General features: G+C 42.5%; 2 protein-coding genes and 1 non-coding gene across 3 annotated transcripts; 1 reads left to right on the forward strand and 2 right to left on the reverse strand.

The window, feature by feature from the left end:
- Positions 1-271: 271 nt before the first annotated feature.
- Positions 272-6209, forward strand: LOC103649779 (factor of DNA methylation 1). Its single transcript, XM_008675493.3, has 7 exons — positions 272-641; positions 754-1843; positions 2935-3116; positions 4834-4923; positions 5005-5286; positions 5409-5621; positions 5722-6209. The coding sequence occupies exons 2-7, from the start codon at positions 787-789 to the stop codon at positions 5953-5955; spliced, it is 2058 nt and encodes a 685-aa protein (XP_008673715.1). The 5' UTR covers positions 272-641; positions 754-786; the 3' UTR covers positions 5956-6209.
- Positions 4455-4528, reverse strand: TRNAW-CCA (transfer RNA tryptophan (anticodon CCA)). Its single transcript has one exon. It is a non-coding gene; the product is annotated as a tRNA-Trp (tRNA).
- A 9027-nt stretch (positions 6210-15236) lies between the features above and the next one.
- Positions 15237-20301, reverse strand: LOC100284897 (membrane protein). Its single transcript, NM_001157792.2, has 6 exons — positions 19723-20301; positions 19216-19379; positions 18883-19046; positions 18539-18798; positions 18326-18452; positions 15237-15656 (listed from the first exon to the last, which is right to left on the reverse strand). The coding sequence occupies exons 1-6, from the start codon at positions 20124-20126 to the stop codon at positions 15531-15533; spliced, it is 1245 nt and encodes a 414-aa protein (NP_001151264.2). The 5' UTR covers positions 20127-20301; the 3' UTR covers positions 15237-15530.
- Between the last annotated feature and the right edge of the window lie 1070 nt (positions 20302-21371).

The following is a 21371-nucleotide window of genomic DNA, read 5'->3' on the forward strand; positions in this document are numbered from 1 at the left end:
TGAATTCTATGAAGCTCAAGCAGTTCTAAACATAGCCTAAAAATTAAATCCATATTCGAGAAAGAGAGGCATACATATGTTCCATTTGCTTCTCAAAAATACTCATGTTCCATTTTAAGCTTTTAACCATAGCTTTGATTAGAAAATCACATGAAATCTTTTGGCGTACCTTCATTTTCTCGAAATCTTACTGTAAGAAACATTTTACAACGAATGATATATGCTGCATAAAACGAGAGGAAAATAAGGGGAAAAAAATCTTGCAGACGCGGAAAAGAGCTCCTGGAATCCCGGTCCGGGACGGGGACGGGCTCCCAAAGCGGTGGGAACGTCTTTTCCCTTTCTTCTCTCCCGCGCGGCTGCGCTCCCCCAGACCACTCTCCCCCGTGCTGTACTGATGTGGCCTGTGGCAATGCAGGTGTCCGTACTCTGCGCTTAAATCCTTTCCGGGTGGAGTTCTTGCCTTTCTCGCCGCTTCCGACTCTGCCATGCCACCATAGATCCAGCTAGGGCGTTCAATCCTGTGCGAGAGTACGCGAAATCGCCGCCGGATTGATATTGACCAGGGGTTTCTCCGCCCAACTGAGGTTTCGCTGCCATTTGCAGGGACCGTGCTCCAGTTCGGCCTTTCGGGGGAAAAGGCGAGTCCTCCCATTTCCTCTTTTTTAGATGCATGAGTTGACGAACATTTGGGAGAAACATCCCCTCTTTAATCCGAAAGATTCGACAAAGAACGGCTGTTCTTCTGAGCAGGAATCGTATCTGCTGAATCCCCGGGCTCCGGGGATGGATCTTGACATGGACGGCTACGTAGACCCCTACGAGGAGGCCGCGGCCGAGGGCGACTCCGACGACCCTGACGAGGACGACTCGGATGCGGAGAGCGACTACGAGGAGAAGTCGTTCGGCCTCCTCAAGTCCGGCAAGCACCGGGTGCGCAACCCGGACGGCACCTTCCGCTGCCCCTTCTGCCTCGGCAAGAAGAAGCAGGGTTACAAGATCAAGGACCTCCTCCAGCATGCCGACGGCATCGGCGTCTCCAGCAAGCACCGACGTCACGGCCGCGAACGCGCGAACCACCGCGCCTTTGCACGCTTTGTCCGCACCGATCCGTCCTTTGCGGAAGACCTCGTCGGTATAACTGGCATTCAAGGTGCCATTACAACTACCCCTGCTAATGAGAACTACAGCGCCAATGGCAACGGGAAGGCCAAGGCTAATGTAGATACTGCTGGTTCCAGTTCTGTGGCGGCAAAAGTGGGTCCGCCACAGGAGGTTGAGAGGTTTGCTTGGCCGTGGGCTTGTGTTCTTGCAGCTGGGGCAGGCTTTAATGCTGAGGACTTTGTTGGTAGAGTAGCATTGTTCAGTTCGGTTGAGGTTGTGCCTTTGTTTGTCGATGAGATGGAAGTCACAGAAACCTTCGCAATTGTGAGGTTTACCAATGATTGGAGTGGATTCAATGATGCACTTACGATAGAGAACTATTTCAGCGTCAATAAGCTTGGTAAGAAGGAATTTCAGATGAGAGATAGTGGTCTTGGTTCCGTGGAGGGAGATGGCGAAGGCGATGTCAAGGTTTATGGGTGGGTTGCCCGAGCTGAGGACTACGATGCAACGACTGTGGTAGGAAGATTCTTGAGAAAGCACACTGTCCTGCAAACAATAGACGAGGTTTCCAAGACTGAATTAGAGAAATCAGGGGAGATGGTGGCGATACTGGCATCCCAGATCGAGGAAAAGAACCGATACTTGCAGGATTTGGAGACAAAGAAGAATGCGACAGAACTCTCCATCTCAAGGCTTGAGGAGGACAACAGGAAACTTCATGAGGCATACAATGAAGGTAATCTGTGCAAATTGCCTCCCTTTTCCTTTGGTTCTACTTATGGTATAGAGTTTTCCTGCATGCTTGACATGTATGTCTAGAGCATATTCACATATGTTCTCTGTCTTGTACTTTACATTTTTATATTTTTCATGGAAGTCCTGAAACTATTTGTTTGGTTTTTGTTCCCTCTTTTTATATTGTACATGGATTATTTGGAGAAAAAGAAATTATGAATTGGTTAGATGAATGCAGGACTTATTGAGATAACATTATGATGCATGAAGTTATTCCTTGTCTTATATGCTTTAGCATTATATTTATCAGTAAGACAAAACAAAAGACTTACCTGATGATAGATAGATACTAGACGCTGCAATGAAGGAAAATAGGTAATAGACCAACTCTGAAACTTCATATTGATGTGAAGTTCCTACTGAAACTGAAAGTAAATAAATCCCTTATGACCTAGTGACCTCATCTAAAGTTCTAAACATTTAAACAAGCAAACTCACAGTTACTAGAGAGTAGAGACCTAGAGCAGAAGATCATTGTCCAGCTGAAAGACATCAGCAGGGACAGCAGCAGCTCCCCCTCCAACTAATTCACATTCATCTTGGTCCATATTTGTTGTTGTTTCTGGTGGTGGTGGTTCAGCTGGTTCAGTAGCATCTTCATATTGATTACTGTCATCTTCACCAAGACCTTGAGTTGCTGTGTTTCTGGAAAGTTTCCTTTTCCTAACATACGTTCTTTAAGGCTGAGAAGATGAACCAGCACCTACAGCAGTAGCCCTAGAAAAATTTCTGCCCCGGACTTGCACCTAATTTGGTCTGGTCGAATTGCTCCCTAATCGGACGATTTAATCGCTCTAGTTGGACGACGAGAGGACCTGATCGAGGCCTCCTCCTAGTCGAGGACCTGCTGGCGTCTGGCGACCAGACCGAATAACTGAGATTAGTTGGACGACTTGAAAACAGAGTTTTTGAGTGCTTGAATTTCTTGGCTTTACAAAATCGACAAAGCAAATTATTTCGGTTGGAAGTCATTTATCATGTAAGTTTTATATCCTCTTCATTTATCTTATAAGTTTTATATTCTCTCTTCAGAAATGCGCAATCTTCATCGCAGGGCTCGTGAAAATGCGCTACGGATTTTCCAAGAGAATGAAAACTTGAGGATTGACTTAGAAAATAAGAGGAGAGAACTGAACTTACGAGCTAAGGAGCTTGAAAAAATGTCAGCTGAGAATGCTAACGACAGGAAGACACTCGATGATCAGAAGCAGAAGGTAAGCTAAACAACTATACAAGTGAAGGACTAAGCTATGCATATATAACTGCTTCTGAGGTATTATGTATATGATGCTCTGATATGGATTTATGGGGGGTGTAAAAAACATTCTTTTATTTGAGTGTCTGAATGATTAATAAGATAAAGAATTTAGGAAGAATATTCTCATATTGACGCAATACAAAGATAAGTATATGCAAAATCGATCCCTTTTTAGTTAAAGGAATTTAATTGGTTAGCATAAAATAATATCTAATAAATAGAAAATCGAATAGTGGATAATCCGTTATGAAAGAAACGGAATACATTCTTTGAAGAATCAAGATTCGTAATCAATCCTTGTCTTGTTTGTTGGATTAGGTCTAATTTTCTTGACCAAACAGCAAGCATGGAACTTTACAAGAAGAACTTAAAAGAAAAGGATAATTGAAGTAACTTTGAATCCACTTTTGTTGGGGTTCAAAAAACGAATAAAAATAAATAAAAAAAAGTAAATTTTAGGAATAGTTCCCTTTTTGAGGGGGCCCCTCGGGGGTCGTAGAATGCTTTTCTTCTTCTCTTATTCCATATGGAATACAATGAGTTAAAATTTGCTCCAAAAAGAGGATGAAATCCATCCTATTAAAAAAGAAATAATCCGAATCCGAAATAGAAAGATTTTTTTTTTCAAATTCAATTCTTTATTTATCTTTTATTCCAAAATTCTCCCGAAAATCCAATTTCATTTTTCAATGGGGTTAGATGATCTAGTTCTTATGAATTATGAATTTTCCATAACTTAAACTTAGGTAAGTGCTTTACCAACATATGTAGTGTAGTAAAAAAAATGGAATTGAACCCCTTCATGCTTACTATAACTAGTTATTTCGGTTTTCTACTGGCTGCTTTAACTATAACCCCAGCTCTATTTATTAGCTTGAACAAGATACGTCTTATTTGAAATGAATTGAATAGAAGAATCTTTCTTTTGGATTCTTGGTATTCTAGACTCTTTTCCACACTAATTACCAATTCTTTTCTTGGTCATTGAGATTCGTGGGTAGTTTAGACTATTATTTAGAGATAGATCGTACCTCTTTTTTTATCCCCTCGAACAAATCGAAATGATTGAAGTTTTTCTATTTGGAATCGTCTTAGGCCTAATTCCTATTACTTTAGCGGGATTATTCGTGACTGCGTATTTGCAATACAGGCGTGGGGATCAGTTGGATCTTTGATTGAGTAATATTTCTTTTTTGATTGACCTCCTCTCTGGTCTGGAGGAGGTCAAATTGGAGTTGCAATTCTACTTTGTTTTTTTTAAGTTATTTTAGTTTCGACATAAGATATATGGAATCACGCTCTGTAGGATTTGAACCTACGACATCGGGTTTTGGAGACCCGCGTTCTACCAAACTGAACTAAGAGCGCTTTCAAAACAAAAAGAAAAAAGAAAATCCTTTTCTATTCCAAAACAAGGACTTCATTTGCTATTGCAAAGTTAGTTTAAACTGATTTTTCATCATTACTTTCACTTTGACAAGGGACATATTGCTATTAAGTACTTTATCGTCTTAATTTTATGCACTTTTCCTATGGACACCAGTTTTCTTTCTACAACCTAATTGTGTGCATATAAAACTAAAATTAACAGCCTGAGCATATCAATATAACAGCATAAGTTCATGCTGCAGTATCTTATACAATTTTTTGTGTTTCTCTTCTGAAACATACAGACAAAGTATGATAATAGTGAACTTGAGCTAGCTAGCATAGAGCAACAGAGGGCTGATGCAGATGTTCTGAAGCTATTGGCTGACCAAGAGGTTTGCACTTTCCTTAATGTTGTTTTTTTAATCTTTATCTATATTGTGGAGATGAGAATTGATACACCTTAATAACATCAGAGGGAAAAGGAAGATGTACTTGCTAGAATGCTTCAGCTGGAAAAAGAGCTGCATGAGAAGCAACAGCTTGAGCTCGAAGTAGAACGGTTGAATGGTACACTCCAAGTGATGAAACATCTAGAGGGAGACGATGACGGGGGAGATATCCATGAAAAGATGGAGAAGCTGAGTGAAAGATTTGAGCGGGAAAAGAAGCGCCTGGAGGATTTGAGTGGTGATCTGGTGACAAAAGAGCGTGAAAGTAATGATGAGCTACAACAAGCCCGAAAAGAATTGATAAAGGTACGGCCCATTTTCTCTGTTATAGTTTATTTTTTAGTAATTACCATGCGTCCAACAATCTCTCAACCAATTGATGTTCATAGTATGATTTAAAATGGTGTAATGATTTGCACAATGATCAGGGTTTGGAGGAAGAGCTAAATGGACGGACAGCTGTTGGGATCAAAAGAATGGGGGAACTCGATGAAAAGCCTTTCCTAAATGCATGTAAGAGAAAATATGGGAACAATGAATACCAGGTCAAAGCAGCAGAGCTGGTCACAAATTGGCAGGAGGAACTAAAGAATCCATCCTGGTATCCTTTTAAGATGATTCATGTTGACGGAGAGGACAAGGTACTTGCTTAGTACTGTTCAGCTATGTGTTATTATCTTTAGTGTTTATAGAACCTACTTGTATTTGCTCGGAAATCACATTCATCCTCATTCGTCGCAGGAAATTCTGGTTGACGATGATACGAAACTGAAGTTTCTGTGGATTGAGTTTGGCGATGACGTGTGTAATGCGGTGAAGACGGCATTGATGGAGATAAACGAGTATAACCCAAGTGGGAGGTATGTTGTGCCCGAGCTGTGGAACTTCAGGAAAGGCAGGAAGGCGACGATGAAGGAGGTGCTCAAGTACCTGTTCAGTCAGATGGACACGACGACCAAGCGCAGGAGGGGCTGAGTAGGTGCCCTTGGCCATGCCGTGAAGCCCAGTCGTGTGCTGCTCGATCCCGTAGTGGCAGTCTGTCTTGTACTGTGTAGTGACATCTGACGTAATAATGTTCAGGCTTGGGTATGGTTTGAGCTAACGAGCCATATAGTGTGCTTGGCTAGGCTCGTTTACGAGCTCTTTAGCTCGCGAGTCAGGTGAGAACAGAAAAAACAATATGTATATAATAATTAATTTCTAGTTAATTTTAAACTAATTTAACAATAGAGAATAATAATTATAATAGTAATTTCACAGACCACATCAATATAACACCAAATTAATATAACTCATTAATTCACACATATGTTTATTAGTCCAGAACTATATTTGTATAAATTAATTTAATATATAGACATTGTTTATCAATCATTAGTTTAACTTGTAGGCTATAAATATTACATGTAACATGTTCATCAATTATTACGTAAATAATATGTATATAGTTTGATATAACATGTTCATCAATTATTACGTAAATGATATGTATATAGTTTGATTTTATTGAAATGTAATAGCTCGCGAGCTGGCTGGTTAACAAACCAAGCTGACTTATTAATAAATAAGCTAAGATGTCAACTCAGCTCATGAAATGATTTAAACTAGATGACCTAAATCGAATCGAGCTGACCACAAATCGAGTGAGCAGACTATTTCGTCCAGCGCAGCAGTCCTGGATCGTTGAGCTGAGTAATCTTTCTTGCTGCTATTACTCCCGCTGTCACTGAACAGATCAATTCCTAGAATAAATCGATTTCTGAAGCTATCTTAAGTCAAACCTTTTCAACTTTAACTAAACTTACAAAAAAGAGTTAGAATTTATGATACTGAATTGGTACCATTAGATATTATCATAAACTACATGCCTACAATATGCTTATTTGTTAAAAATACTTATAATTTTTCTACGAATTTAGTCAAATATTTAAAGCTTTCACTTAAAAGATTGCTTTAGAAATTGATTTATTCAGGACGCTGGCATGCTTGGCTTTCTTGTATTTAATCATCTGTTTGTTCATGTGTAATCAGTCAATCATGCGGCCTTATATAGAATCAGTGAATGCTGCCTTATAATCAAGCGCATCGAGATAACCATCCTTAGTGTCGAAACTTTATTCCTTCTGTCTCTAAATAATACAATTTTTAGAGGTGTCTTGTTTTTTATGTAGCAAATTTGTATATTAAAAATATAAATATTTATGCTACCAAATGAGTATATTATTAAAGTATGGTGAATTTAATACTAGTTTGATTTCACATGTCTGGTTGATTTGATCAAAATTTAAATATTTGACTTAACTCTAAAAATTGGTTTATTTAAGGATTGAGAGAGTACTGTATTATATGCTTTCTGAAGCATTTAAATTTCATGACTCGTTCAGAGTTGTGCTCAAGCCAAATGTGATCAGCAGTCGTCCTCACGGTTAGGATTATCTGGTTGAGGAGCTTCCTGCAACAGTTAGGCTGTCTCCAGCAGCGTACCCTAAATTTCGTCCCCTAAAGGAATATTTCCTGTACTTTACAGCATACTCTAAAAGATTTTGTCCTCTATATCTTCTGTGTCTCCAGCAAGGTCCCCTAAATTCGATCCCCTAAAGCTACAGTGTTAACAGAATTCCTTTTTCCATTTCTTTTTCTGTTTTCTTTGTTTTGTACTCATTTCATGGTATTCAAAGGATGCTACAAATATTGTATTCAATAATTTTAGAAATAATAATGTAAAAACAATGGTTGATTATTAATTTCGAATTGTAAAAAATAAATAACATTCCATTTTATGTTGTCTGTAATTGTTGTCGAAAAAACGTGTCACGGTATTTGCATCGTATGAAAAAAATGTTAAGAAAATGACATGCTTCCACCGTAAGCCACGACACTTCTTCAACAAGCCATGTCTAGCTTCGGTTGTACGACAAGAGCATGGCTTCTCTCCGAAGCCTATCCCTTCTATAAATAATCACTACTTCAACACTTCACTCACACTTCGCATACACTCCTCCACAACAATGAACCGGTTCGTAGATTCCAATATTTTTCTTAGGATGGCGCAAGACATGGAAGATGAAGACCATGAGCTCGAGGTTGCGATGTACCAACATCGTAGGCGTCGTGCACTTAACGAGCGTCGGTATGCTGATTCCATTCCCGGTCGTGTTCGAATCCATCGTGACCATATCAGTGGTGATGCAAGAATCCGAGCCGACTACTTTTGCGCGCAACCGATGTACACGGATGCACAATTTCGGAGGAGGTATGTTTATTCATACGCACATCTATTCACGTCCATGGTACGTAGTTGACAATTGTATTGAAAAAAGTTTGCAATATAGGTTTCACATGCGTCGCCATGTGTTCGAGCGCCTCGTTCTTGCTGTGCAACAAGTGGATCCCTACTTCGTTCAACGTCCAAACTGTGCCGGTGAGCTAGGTCTATCTGCCCTTCAGAAAGTTGTTGCTGCCGTACGTATCCTTGCATATGGTGTTCCTGCGGATGCCGTTGACGAATACGTACGCATTGGTGAATCTACGGCACATGAGGCTTTGAAACACTTTTGCACCGCCATCCAAACTGCTTTTGGGGGTACTATCTCAGGAAACCTACTACTGCTGATATCGCTAGGCTTCTCCAAGTTGGAGAATCACGCGGCTTCCCTGGTATGCTTGGTAGTGTGGATTGCATGCATTGGGAGTGGCGTAACTGCCCAACTGCATTGGGAGTGGCGTAACACCCTACAATAATCCTCGAAGCTGTTGCCTCATATGACCTATGGATTTGGCATGCATACTTCGGCATGCCTGGTAGCTGTAACGACATCAATGTTCTTCAGCGTTCAAACCTGTTTGATTCGCATCTTAATGGTGATAGTCCACCAGTGAGTTTCTCCGTCAATGGACACACGTACAACATGGGATATTACCTAGCAGATGGTATTTATCCGGACTGGCCAGCGTTTGTCAAGACAATCCGTCATCCGTATGATGTGAGGACCCAACATTTCGCCACTATTCAAGAGTCTGCTAGAAAAGACATTGAACGAACATTTGGAGTACTACAGAAGCGATGGGCCATAGTTCGTGGTCCTGCATATGGTTGGTCTCCACAATACATTGGAGATATAATGAAAACATGCATCATATTGCACAACATGATCGTAGAAGATGAAGGTCCTTCGTCTTTGAACACAAGCTTCGACAACATCGGAGTTTTGGCGGACACTAGTCATGGTTCCATTTTGGAGCGGAATGAGTACATCAACAACAGGTACGACCAACTACATGATCCAGTGAAATATAATCAGTTGCAGGTTGATCTAATCCACCACCACTGGGCGCAGCATGGATCCGAAGCTGCTTAATTATGAAGTTTATGTCTGTGATGTGTTAAGTATGTTTGTCTTATTGTCATGTCTAATGTGTCATGTCGTCGGTTCTGTTATTCCCAAGCTACTATGTGTTAAGTATGAAGTTTATGTTTGTACTATGTGTTAAGTATGATGAAGTTTATGTTACTACTATGTGTACTGCAAACAGATGAAGTTCTTCACATTTGTGGTTGTCCAATGTGTCATGCTGTAATTTACGAATGATATAACAAGTCTACTATTATTAAGCAACATGACTGAGTTCAAACATCACACAACAGAAAATTGTCAAGTGCAGAAACATAAAATTGTTCTCGAAAACAAATTACAGTACTTCCTCAACCACTAGAATGAACTTTCACTTGCTTGACGACGAGCTTCCAGTAACCCTTGCCAGAATCTCCTGTTGTTTTGCCTCGTAGTACTGTCGAAGTAGGGGGTTACATTTTGTCAAATCCATGCTCAATATGAGAACCTCCTGTTCCGTGTCCTCCTTCACCTTTTGTTGTTCCATCTTCATCTTCTCTAAATTTAGCTTCTTCCTCTCCAATATCAGTTTCTGCCTCTCCTGTTTTTTTCATGAACTCCAACTTCTTCTCCTTAGTTGAAGCTACTGATTTGTAGACAGATAACCGTTCCAAAGATAGCTCACCCATCCGTGTTAGGTACTCGGAATCAGTGGATGATGTGTTCTCTGATCTTTGCTTCTTTGCCTTTTCCTTGGCTGAATCACGACCAAGCGGTCTCTTCGAAGTAAAGCTTGATGGACCTGAGTCTTCAGCAGCATCTAAGTCAATAGTATTTGATTGGGTACCAATTGGGTTGGGTGGAGGATTTTGGTTGCCCATGTGCTGGTCCATCCATTTTGGTTGATCCTTCAATATGGACCAACAATGTAAGAAATGGAAGGGCTTCTTTTCAACAGCAGCAAACCGAGTAGCCGCAAGCGAAGTCTGCAAAACAAAAAAAGCATTTCATGAAACACTGGTATGTGGTTAATTACATTTACGAACATTTACGTACCTTATCTGCATCAGTCATGCCACTTGGGTTTTGTCGAAGCACAGCCATCATGTATCCAGCAAAGGTAGAACATTGAGTTTTGATACTGTCCCACCTGCTCATGAGAGATTTCGTAGACCTCTCTAGCATTGATCCTCTACGAGAGTTGTATGCCTCTGTAATTCGATTCCAAAATCCTTGACGCTTCTGACCAGTGTTGACAATGGGATCACAACTCACAGCCAACCATGCTTGACAAACCCTCATATCCTCTTCAGACGTGAAATTGGCTAGCTTTGTGCATTGAGGAGGCTTCTTCACTAGAGGTGCTGCTGGTGAGGCCCGGGCTGGTATATCAGGTGGAGGAGGAAATGCAGTGTTGTCAAACTGAGTGCCATCATCCTCGGATAGAAAACTGCCATACTGTGCCATAACTTGGTTCCAATCCATACCCATGATGTACATTGAAGGTACTCACATAAAAAATACATGAGATTAAAATGAATAAGTGTACTACATTTGAGACAAGCATTTGAAATGAAAGCACAACCATTAGAAAGTAAACAGGACAGGCAGAAGAAACTCAGAAGTGATGGAGACTAGATATATTCGAAAGTTGATAACATTTAACAGAGCACGTCAACATAAACATGTCATCAACATCGCGTCCGGATAGGTGTCGACAACATAAACATGACATCAACTAAACCACTAACTTGTGCCACACATCTGTTGTGTTCACATACAAAAGACTAGTTCCACTAACATAAACCTAACACATACACATATTCCTTAGGTGCATGCTAATCTAGTAGGGATAGGTGTCGTCGGTGGAGTAGTCGCGTCCGTCGTCGTAGCCGACGATATCGTCAGGATTCAACTCTGAATCATAATCAAGTAGAAGCTCATCCTCTGTTTCTGATGATTCAGCAATTGGAGAAGGGGCCATGTGCTCCATCTCCCAGTCTTTTTCCAGTGCAAGGTGATCAAGGTCCTTGGTGAGGTCCTCGATCTGAACTAAAGCACGATTCATTTCATTGAGGACTGGTCCGCTAACTGGTTGGAAGGCACCGTGGACGACATCGACGATGTCGGCACAACGCCGCTCCACTACTCTGATTAAATGAGCGAGTGCTCTTCGGAGCTTTGCGTTCTCCGAATCCATGGTCTACATAAAACATATGGTTGTGTTAATATATGTACGTGAAAATTTTATGTATACTGTGGCCTAGTTGCTACATTGATGGTAAATATACTCCGGAGCAGCTAGTATTGCCAATAGGCAGTTCAAATCATCACATGAATTATGAACATCAATTATCAAGATAAAACCTAGTGGTCATGATTCAGTGTGTCAAAACATTGGCCAAGTAATTGTGAATACACCTCGATTCCTATATGAACAAAGCTTCTAGCACAAAGAAATTTCCTTAATGTGAACATCAATTATCAAGAGATAGCATAGTGGTCATGATTCAGTCTGTCTAAAGCAGTCGCCATGTATTTGTAAATACACATCGATTACTAGAACATCGAAGCTTGTACCACAATCAAATTTTCTTAATGGCAACAAAAATTATGAACAGAAAACCTAGTGCTCAAGGAATCCTACATCCATCCAATGTATGTTCGGTGAACCTAACCCTAGATCTGGACGAGTTGTAGCATTTCAAGTACTAGAATCATAGAAAGCAAAATGGATCTTCAATGTTTACCTTTTTGTCTTCGGATCTGGACCACCCGACCGAATGGAAGACGATGACGATGGCGGCGTCGAGATGCGCTTGCGTTTCTCCCCACCTTCCTTCGTCGGTGTCGTGGATCTTCTCAGCTTCTTGGCGATGGCGGTTCGACGGCGACGAACACCGACGGTCGCACCCGCTCCTTGGATCTTTGACTCGTCGGCGGCCACCTCCTTGCCTCCAGCCACCGAGAGCGGTCCGCCTCCGGACCCGCTCGAGCACGGCCTCTTGGAGCCCAGCTTGGCCGGTGCCGCCGAGGAGCAGCGCCGCGATGCCCCCTCGCCAAGATGGATCGAAGTCGCCAGCGACGGCACAACAGCGCCTCCGGATTTTTCACCCCCGCGCGAGCCAGACCCCTCGCCCGGATACCGGACGTCTGCAATTCTCCACATCTAGGGTGCGTGCGGCGTCCTCTAAAATTTAGAGTGCCATATAGAGTACCTTGCTGGGCGCCTAGAGGACGCGTCTGAACCCTACATTTAGAGTACAGGACGCTTTACCGTGTATTGCTGGAGGCATCCTTACGCCCTGAACTTCCTGGTTTTACGAGTTCAGTCGTCAGAGAACTGTAGTTTAAGTTAACATAAAGTCATATTCTTCTGCATGATGTGTCAGAAATACTTGCATGTGAATCATGTGATCGCACTTGCAGTTCTCTAATTGGCTAGCAAGTCGTGCTTTCATGATGAAAGAACTGTGGCCACTTATCTTTACTCCTTTAAAGTCCGTCACGTGGCGTGTCACACATGAAACATGTAAATTAGATCTATTTTTCTCTCCCACATCTCACCAAACATCTTCCAAATAGGCCGCGAGAAAACGATCAAGCATAACATGACACAAAGCGACACGCAACCACACGTGAAACATTAGAGTAAGTTCGTTTTTCTCCCCGTTTCGCCTAACAATCAGTCTGTTGCCTTCCATATGGACCATGAGGAAACGCTCAAGCCCAACAAATATGAAGCTACACGAGTGCTCCCGGAGTACCGCCTCGCTAGGTGAAGGTGACGAGCGATCGAGCGAGCTATAAAAAAGAACATGTCTCCTTTTTACTTATATCTTTCTCTGTCGTTTGATTAAGATAAGTGTAGTATCTACAATTTAATATCTGACATGTGGGCCATATGTCCACCTTTTTTGTGGAGAGAGTCCACTTTAATTTTATTTTTTTATGGAGAGGGTCTATCATGGCACTGAAGTCGTACAATTGTTGCAATATACCATTAAATATGATTGATATACCGTCACAATCCTAGATATTGTAGTAGTTTTCCAACAAAACTTAGAACCTGAATCCTGAAGTAAAGCAAGTAAAATTAGCCCTTGAGGCATGTGTTGACGTCGATCCGGACACCAATCACTGCGATGAGAATCGGCGACAGTGCTCTCTGCGGAGGCGTGGACGGTCCGCGGCAAGGGGTTGGACGGTCCGTGACCTGGCGCAGGGGCTAGGGTTACTACCTGACGAGCCGAATGGTCCGCGCCTGGTGGTCGGACGGTCCGCGCTTGCGCAGGGGTGGCGGAGTTCGTCGGCAGTGCCTGGATGTCTCTCCCTGGAGGGACCCCGTCGGGGAGGAGAGATGTTAGACTTTGTCTTAGGATCAGCAGGTCACCCAAGATACCTCTAATCGACGTAGAGCCGGAGAGGTGAATATTTAGAGAGAGGAAACTAAGTTACTATCTACTCCTAAGACAAAAGGTAAAGAACTGGATGTATATTTATTATTTGATCGATTGTTGGTGTTCCAATCGGCCGTCCTCCATATATATAGCTTGGGTCTCGTTGCAAGCCGTCTGGACCCGTTACAAGCCGTCTCCCGAGCTAATTCCATGAATTTAGCTGACAAATCCCACCAGAAACTCGGAACCCTAACTGGCTCCGCGCGCGTGGACGGTCCGTGCCACAACTGCGGACCGTCCGGCCTACGGTGAATTTGGTGCTCAACGGCATGCATCAATGATGTAAAAAACAATCCGCTGGCTCGTCTAGGGCTAGCTGCAAGGAAATTATGTTAGGTTTTTCTCTCTTTTCCAGAACCGATGACGCAACATACGCTCACTGTGTTTGTCAATGGACAGAGGTGAAAGCCATAGCCGGCAATGAACTGCCGGAGCTGAACCGTGGCGTCGGTGCTGAGAACGAGAAGCTCAGGGCAGAGCTGGGTGAGATCAGGGCAGAGATCCAGTTGAGTGTGGACCGAATCCAGGAGTTGAAGGGATGCAGAACCGAACTCGAATACACTCGTATACCCGTGGTTTTACTTTTATCTAGATTTCAGAGTTCTGAATATGATGATTCAATTAGCTTGTTGTCAAGATCAATTCGTTGGAGACGGAAGAAAGAGAGGCGGAGGCCAAGGCAAGGGACCATGTCCAGACGCTTCATGAAGAACACAAGGTTTGTCCTTGCCTATTTGGACACAGAACAGTCAGCAAGATCACTCGCACCATCTGTTTTCACACACGACAAACACCCAACTCATATACAAATGCACTTACATGCACGCTGTTCAGGAAGAAATGGCAGCGATAAACGCAAAAGCAGCTCAGCTCGAGAAGCTATACCGTGCTTAGTAGTTAATCAAATCCCTTAGCTCCTTAAGCATAGTAGCATACAGTGACAAGAGTACTCATTAAGCATCAGCTATACTATAAATATGAAGGGAGCAAAACCATAGACACAAATGGATAGAATTTAGCTGTCGATATCAAGTGCTGACAAATTTCATGCCGTGATCAGGAGAATAAAATCCAAATGCAAGAATTACACCCCCGGAAACCAGGGATGTAAAATGGATTCGGAGTTAGCATTCGAAATCACTTCTGTATTTCTTTGTTTTTGATTTACTTGCATCATTCCGTCAGCTCCTGTAGCATTTACATCCCTTGACTACCCAAAGTTGCAGGGGAAAAAAACATAAACATTCTGTTAACAAGGCCAAAAGTGGAAGGAAAGAATTAAGAGGAATGCTAACCTAGGAAAAAATAGAATCACAGGAGTTAGCATGCATGTCTTAATGCTTAGCTTGGGAGCCATCTTCAGTATACTTGATGTAATAATTTTACTTAATCAAGTCATGATTCCTAGTGTACTTGCAATGTTTGCCCCATCTTCCTCTCTCTAGCTATCTGGAGCAACAATTTTGACAAACGAGGAGATTCATCATGCCTATCTTCTCTCTATTTTATGCTTCACGCATTTTTTTTATCTTTCTTGACAGTAAAAGGCAAATGCTCAGTTTGCAGTAACTAGTGCCTCAAATTGTCCATCTTTTAAACCACCAACTCACATTCATAGTACATAGCATGCACAAGAAGAAAATACCATAGAAGCCGCAATAGCATTACCAGAGAATCATAATGTAAGCATAGGCTTCTAGTCATATAATCCATAGATATGCTAGCATTAATTTCCTGTTAGAAAATGCAGACATTACTATTAACTGCAAAGACCGACACAAAGATTTTTAATCGCCTCCGAGTTGTTTGGATCGCTGAGAACATATGATGCGGTCTTTCCAGTGCTTTCACATGTCAGATTTAGTTGGTTTCCGAGCTGTGAAGACTGCAGAAGAAGCTTATATTAGTAAACTTACAACAAGGATACAAATAAAAAAAATGAAACAACAGTTAAGCACTAAGGCTGTCTCCAGCAACGTTCTCTATATTCATCCTTTATATATGTCCTTTACAGTCTTCTCTAAAAGATTTCATCATCTATATCTCATTTCTCTCCAACAAGGTCCTCTAAATCACGTCCTCTATACTCAAATACCCATATTAGAGACATTTTTAATTTTATTTTTTTGTACATATGTATTTGTCGTACTCTCAAATGTATTGTACATATTTTAGTTTTGTTAAACCAGTAATTTAAATTATTCAAATGGATAGAGGACCATTTAGACAAACTCTATATATAGAGAATCTAGCAGCGTCCTCTAAATTTAGAGAACCGTTTAGAAGGCGTTGCTGGAGAACGTAGGGTACCGTTTGATCCTCTATATTTAGGGTACAGAACCCTCTAGGGAACCTTGTTGGAGCCAGCCTAAGGGCATGTGCAATGGGTGCCTTGAGCTATGTCTTTAAGTGTGTCTAAGAGGGTGAATGTAAAAAAACTCAAGACATGTATCTTGACGAAGACACGGTGTCTTAGCTCTATGCTCGAGACAGGAGACTAACTAATTAGTCAATTTAATTTATCAAATGCTCTGATTGGTGCAATGAATACGGTAAGACACATGTTTTAGACATATCCACTGTATTATGTTGTGTTTTAGTTGTGTCTTTGTCATGGACCTTCGGTCCATGGGGATAGCTGTCTTCTCCGGCGAGGTTATACCCCTCTGCCGCAGGCTTGGTTCTAGGGTAGCAGCCCTAGGCGCTTGAGAGGGTCATTGCAAGGGAGAGAGATTGGTTTGGTAATGATCTTGCTTGATTTATTCCTTGCTGCTATGCGGCTTATAAATAGCCCTATGACTAACCAACTTCTCCTACAAACTCTCAACTAACTCCTACTTTCTTGGACTTATCTGCTGCTAACTAACTCTCCACAATTCTCTCATCTCAATCTTATTCTCTAGCCTTATCCTAGCTCACCTCAATCTTATTCTCTAGCCTTATCCTAGCCTGGCTGTTGCCTCTCACTCCCTATTATGCCCATGACATCTCCCCCTCCCTTGAGGACCAGCTCGTCCTCGAGCTGCCATAGACTTACCTGACACGACTTAAGGTTAAGCCTTTTACATCTCAGCTTACCTTTATTATTTAAGACGAAAATACAAAATAATTGTGGAATTAAAATATAAATTTGAACTGCAGCTATGTCCTCCTGGATCCCAAGGAAAGAGCTGAACTGCGGACTTCACGTTGGATGAAAGGTGAAGGAGGAACCAGCCCTTGGGTCTGTCCAGCACCAAGGCAGTTGCCCGAATGAGGGAGACGACCCTCTTTGGCCGTGCAGGGGGCTGCATATCCAGATCTCGACTTCTGCAGGGGGTTTAAAAAGTATAGATGAGATCTGGTGGTTGGACGCGCAGGCTACGAGTTGGTGCAGCGATGAGCTGATCAGCAAGTGTAGCTTCCGCACCGCCCGCCTAACAAGGAAGCCGCGCACTGCGGCTTGCAGACGCACCATGGCCTGCTCATGTGATGACGGCCATGGGGTGGCCCTGGAGGCCACAGCAAGGTGCTTCTCCCCACGAAGGGACTGTACCTGGCGGCGTGCCAGGAACCCTCGCGCTGCCGCCTGAAGCCGCACCGCTGCTTGGAGTTCCTTCTCTGTCTTCTCCTTGTAGCGGTGAAACATCACAACGAATTGATCCCACTTCTCTTCGAGCCGAGTGAATGCATCTAGAGTTGGAGAGGGCGGGTGGGAGGGCGTTGCGGCGGCAGATGGCTCGGCGGCTGGTGGTGGTGAGGGATGGGCGGCTGGTGGTGGTGAGGATAACCTGGAGCTGATACCAGGTGTCATGGACCTTCGGTCCATGGGTATAGCTGTCTTCTCCGGCGAGGTTATACCCCTCTGCCGCAGGCTTGGTTCTAGGGTAGCAGCCCTAGGCGCTTGAGAGGGTCATTGCAAGGGAGAGAGATTGGTTTGATAATGATCTTGCTTGATTTATTCCTTGGTGCTATGCGGCTTATAAATAGCCCTATGACTAACCAACTTCTCCTACAAACTCTCAACTAACTCCTACTTTCTTGGACTTATCTGCTGCTAACTAACTCTCCACAATTCTCTCATCTCAATCTTATTCTCTAGCCTTATCCTAGCTCACCTCAATCTTATTCTCTAGCCTTATCCTAGCCTGGTTGTTGCCTCTCACTCCCTATTATGCCCATGACAGTCTTATACTTGGAGTACCGTGCAGCAGTGTCAGAGTTGTACATGACCTAATGGCTGCAACAATGGTAACATGCATATTGAAGTAAACAATCTCCGTACGGAAGTTCACATTACGCTTATAGGAAAGCAAGCACAGAATTGCTGCTACTAACATCAAATTAGTTGAAGTTCTAATGATGCTCGTGATTTTTTCTGACATTTTATAAAGCACAAAAATGCTCAAGAGTTAGTTTGGCATTCATGCATACCCTGTGTTAATATACACATTATGATTTCATATTTAACACAATTTATCCTGACTTGACAGGTTAAAAATATAGGAACTGGTGATTACCCCATCAAAGCCATTAAGTACATTTAGTAAGAATCATAACTACAGAAAAACATACCATACAGTAGTTATTTGGTGCGTTGCAACTCCACTTTGAAGTAGGCACACAGCTCATATAATGGCACCAAGAACAGTGCTCACTAGCATTGAACCCTTGAAATAGCAACACCAATCCAATGGTGAACCTGCCAACAATAAAGCTTAGCTAAAAGAGTTGAACTGTAGTGGTTGATTAGGTCATTATCATTCATCTCATTGTCAAGATATTTACCCAGAAACTAGTATCATTGTAGAAATAACCAAAAGTATGACTTGATATGTCTTGAACTTCCGTTTAGTTACGCCCATGGGAAATCCAAGAGGAGAGTTCTTTTGGTTAATATATCCAAACTGTGGTCGCATTAGCAGCACAAAACCAAGACAGAACCCTGACATAAATCCTCCAAGGTGAGCGAAGTTGTCAACATGTGGAAGGATCCCAACAGCTAAGTTGATGAGAATGATCATAACTAGAGTCAAGAGTGCTGCAAACTGTTTTTTTCGAAACAAGAATAGAATTAGAAAAATGGAATATGGAATGTTTTGTGAAAATACTGCATATATTTTAGAATCGACCTTGTTCTCATATATCGTCCAATTTGTTATGAGCTCTGACAGCATTGAGCCCAATAGTCCAAATAATGCACCTGAAGCACCGACTGATATATTTGACACCATAAATAGAGAAGACAGCAAGCTGCCACCAACACCAGAGATCACATACAGTGTACCAATCCTTACTGCAACAGACAATCGTCAATCAATGGTCAAGTTATATGATCACAGGCCTTGAAATAACAGGTTACAATCTAGATAATAAAGATGCATTGTGCACAGAGAATCTGTTTTCCTAAAAAAAGAAGACAATTACTGAAACTTTCTTTAATCGAACTAGACAGGGTCACTTACTGAAACCAAATTCCTTCTCGAGCCTGATTCCGATCATTAAGAGGCTCAACATGTTGGCGAGTATGTGGACGACTCCAGCATGCAACCAAATGCATGTAATGAGGCGCCACCCTTCGTGATCTTTGGTAACTTTACTGGTTTCCAGTGCCCCCATTTCCAACAGCCTGGGAATCAAAACATGTTAGATGAACCTTCAAGGTATCAAGATTATACAAAATAAGCCCCAAATTGAAGTACTGCCACCCGAGGGCATAATTACCAACAAAAAATTATCGATGGTGAAAAGTGATACGTACTTAATACATTATCAAACAATAAGGTTTATCAAGATTATATAATATAGCTGACCGATGTACTACCAATCGAGGATCTCAAAGACAGCACATTTCACAAAATTCTGCAGAGTTTCTAACATGCTCCACAATGCATACATCTAAATCAATAATGTAAGCCGAGCAAACTGCAGAAAGATCCAAATTTTGGACAGATTTGAATAGTGTGGCGTACGTGGCGGAGGAAGGGCCGATGAGCGGGTTCTCCTTGAACGACTGGAACGCGAACCTCCCGAGCTCGGGCGCGAGCCAGCAGCCCTGCGCGGTGGCGCTCTCGCCGACCGATCCGCCTATCGCGGCGCCGGTGGCCCGCGCGTGCGCGGGGCAGTCGTTGACGTACATGGTGAGCACGAAGAGGACGATGTTGGCGACGATGAATAGCGGCACAAGGAACGGGAACCACCGCCGGAACGGCCGGAACGCCGGCGGGGGCGGGGGCGGCGGGCGACTCCGGTGCGGACCGTGGCGGCCGGGGCCGTGACTCCGGTGGCGCTCTCTCTTGGGCCGCTCATCGCCTCGCCCGCCGCCGGCGGACGCCACGTCAATGGGGACCACCGCCGTCTCGCCCCGCCGCGGCATGGCACGGCCGGCGGCGGGGGGGCGCGGGCGCGCGGCCGGCTGGGACCTGGGTGGCGGCGCGACGAATGCGAGCGCGCGGAGCGGGGTTCTCCGTGTCGGGAGGGACGTCCGCGCGTGCTGCCTCGTGCTGAAGATGGTGGGGAGGAGGGAAGGGCGGAGACGCGGTGGCGACCTGGGATGGAAAGGACGGAGAAAGAAGAATGACCCCTAATTTTAGTGCTTCCCTATATACTGGGGTCTTGGGGAATGCTGGGACACTAATCATGTTCTTAGGAGTTCTCTAACTTGAAATTGAGGTGTTTTAGAGGACATGTTACAAATTGAATTTCACTCGTTACTCTTACGGATTTAACGAAAGTGAATACTACTAGATGCCGGCGTTCTGAAGCAGACAAATTTTATACTGGTTCTATTCCATTCTTGTGCGAGTGCACACGTAGACTAGAGGGGGGAAAAAGAAAAGGTATCACATAAACTTTGGAATTTAAATTTTCAATTGAAAGATGCACACATAGTCCATTTGAATTAAGCCGGAATTCGACATCGCTTTCTTTTGCGTACTCGCTGATAGGAAACCACTAAATAAAGATGGGCAAACCACCATGTCGCTGTCAATTAATGACTTGTTCCGTGAACTGCCTTTCCTTTACGTACGTTACAGAGAATATCGCTATGGATAGATTTGCCTGTCCGCGTCTGGTACAGTCTGAAAAAGACCTGGCAATCCATGGTCCACCCAGGGATAGTACACGACATACTGATTTTCCTTTCAACAATGGGCAGCATGTGTTTAAGCCTTTAGGTTGGATTTCGGAACATTCTTTAACATTATTTTATCTAACATCATCTAGTTACTAATGGATCAAGTGTTCAGTAACTCACATTACCACAAATAATGAAACATGTTATGACAGCAATAGCATAATCTCAACACGTCCTAGAATGAGTAGAAACCAACCAATATCACCTTTGACAGGATTTATAGAAAAATAGCAGTATCAACAATTCAACATGCTCCAAATAGGTTTATTATAAAATATATGATTGGATCCATCTAAATATGATATTATATATTCTTATATGACGTCATAGATACTAATAATTTTTAAATTTTATATTTAGTTAAAGTTTAGATTATTTGACTCTTCGAAATAATGATGAAAATCATTTTAAGACAAAGGAAATAAGGTTGTGTCCAACAGATCATATATATATATATCATATATATGATCATATAAAATAATA

The sequence above is a fragment of the Zea mays genome, chromosome 3 (assembly GCF_902167145.1).
Source record: "Zea mays cultivar B73 chromosome 3, Zm-B73-REFERENCE-NAM-5.0, whole genome shotgun sequence".
Classification (NCBI taxonomy): domain Eukaryota; kingdom Viridiplantae; phylum Streptophyta; class Magnoliopsida; order Poales; family Poaceae; genus Zea; species Zea mays.

Bases quoted from the DNA above. Each gene is read 5' to 3' on its own strand.
- LOC103649779 (XM_008675493.3), top strand. From the start codon at position 787: ATGGATCTTGACATGGACGGCTACGTAGACCCCTACGAGGAGGCCGCG. The intron at 4,924-5,004 runs GTTTGCACTTTC...TAATAACATCAG, and splicing joins AGCTATTGGCTGACCAAGAG to AGGGAAAAGGAAGATGTACT. The intron at 5,287-5,408 runs GTACGGCCCATT...CACAATGATCAG, and splicing joins CCCGAAAAGAATTGATAAAG to GGTTTGGAGGAAGAGCTAAA.
- LOC100284897 (NM_001157792.2), bottom strand. From the start codon at position 20,126: ATGCCGCGGCGGGGCGAGACGGCGGTGGTCCCCATTGACGTGGCGTCC. The intron at 19,380-19,722 runs GTACGCCACACT...TTTGATTCCCAG, and splicing joins ATCGGCCCTTCCTCCGCCAC to GCTGTTGGAAATGGGGGCAC. The intron at 15,657-18,325 runs GTATGTTTTTCT...CTTCTTCTGCAG, and splicing joins CACCAAATAACTACTGTATG to TCTTCACAGCTCGGAAACCA.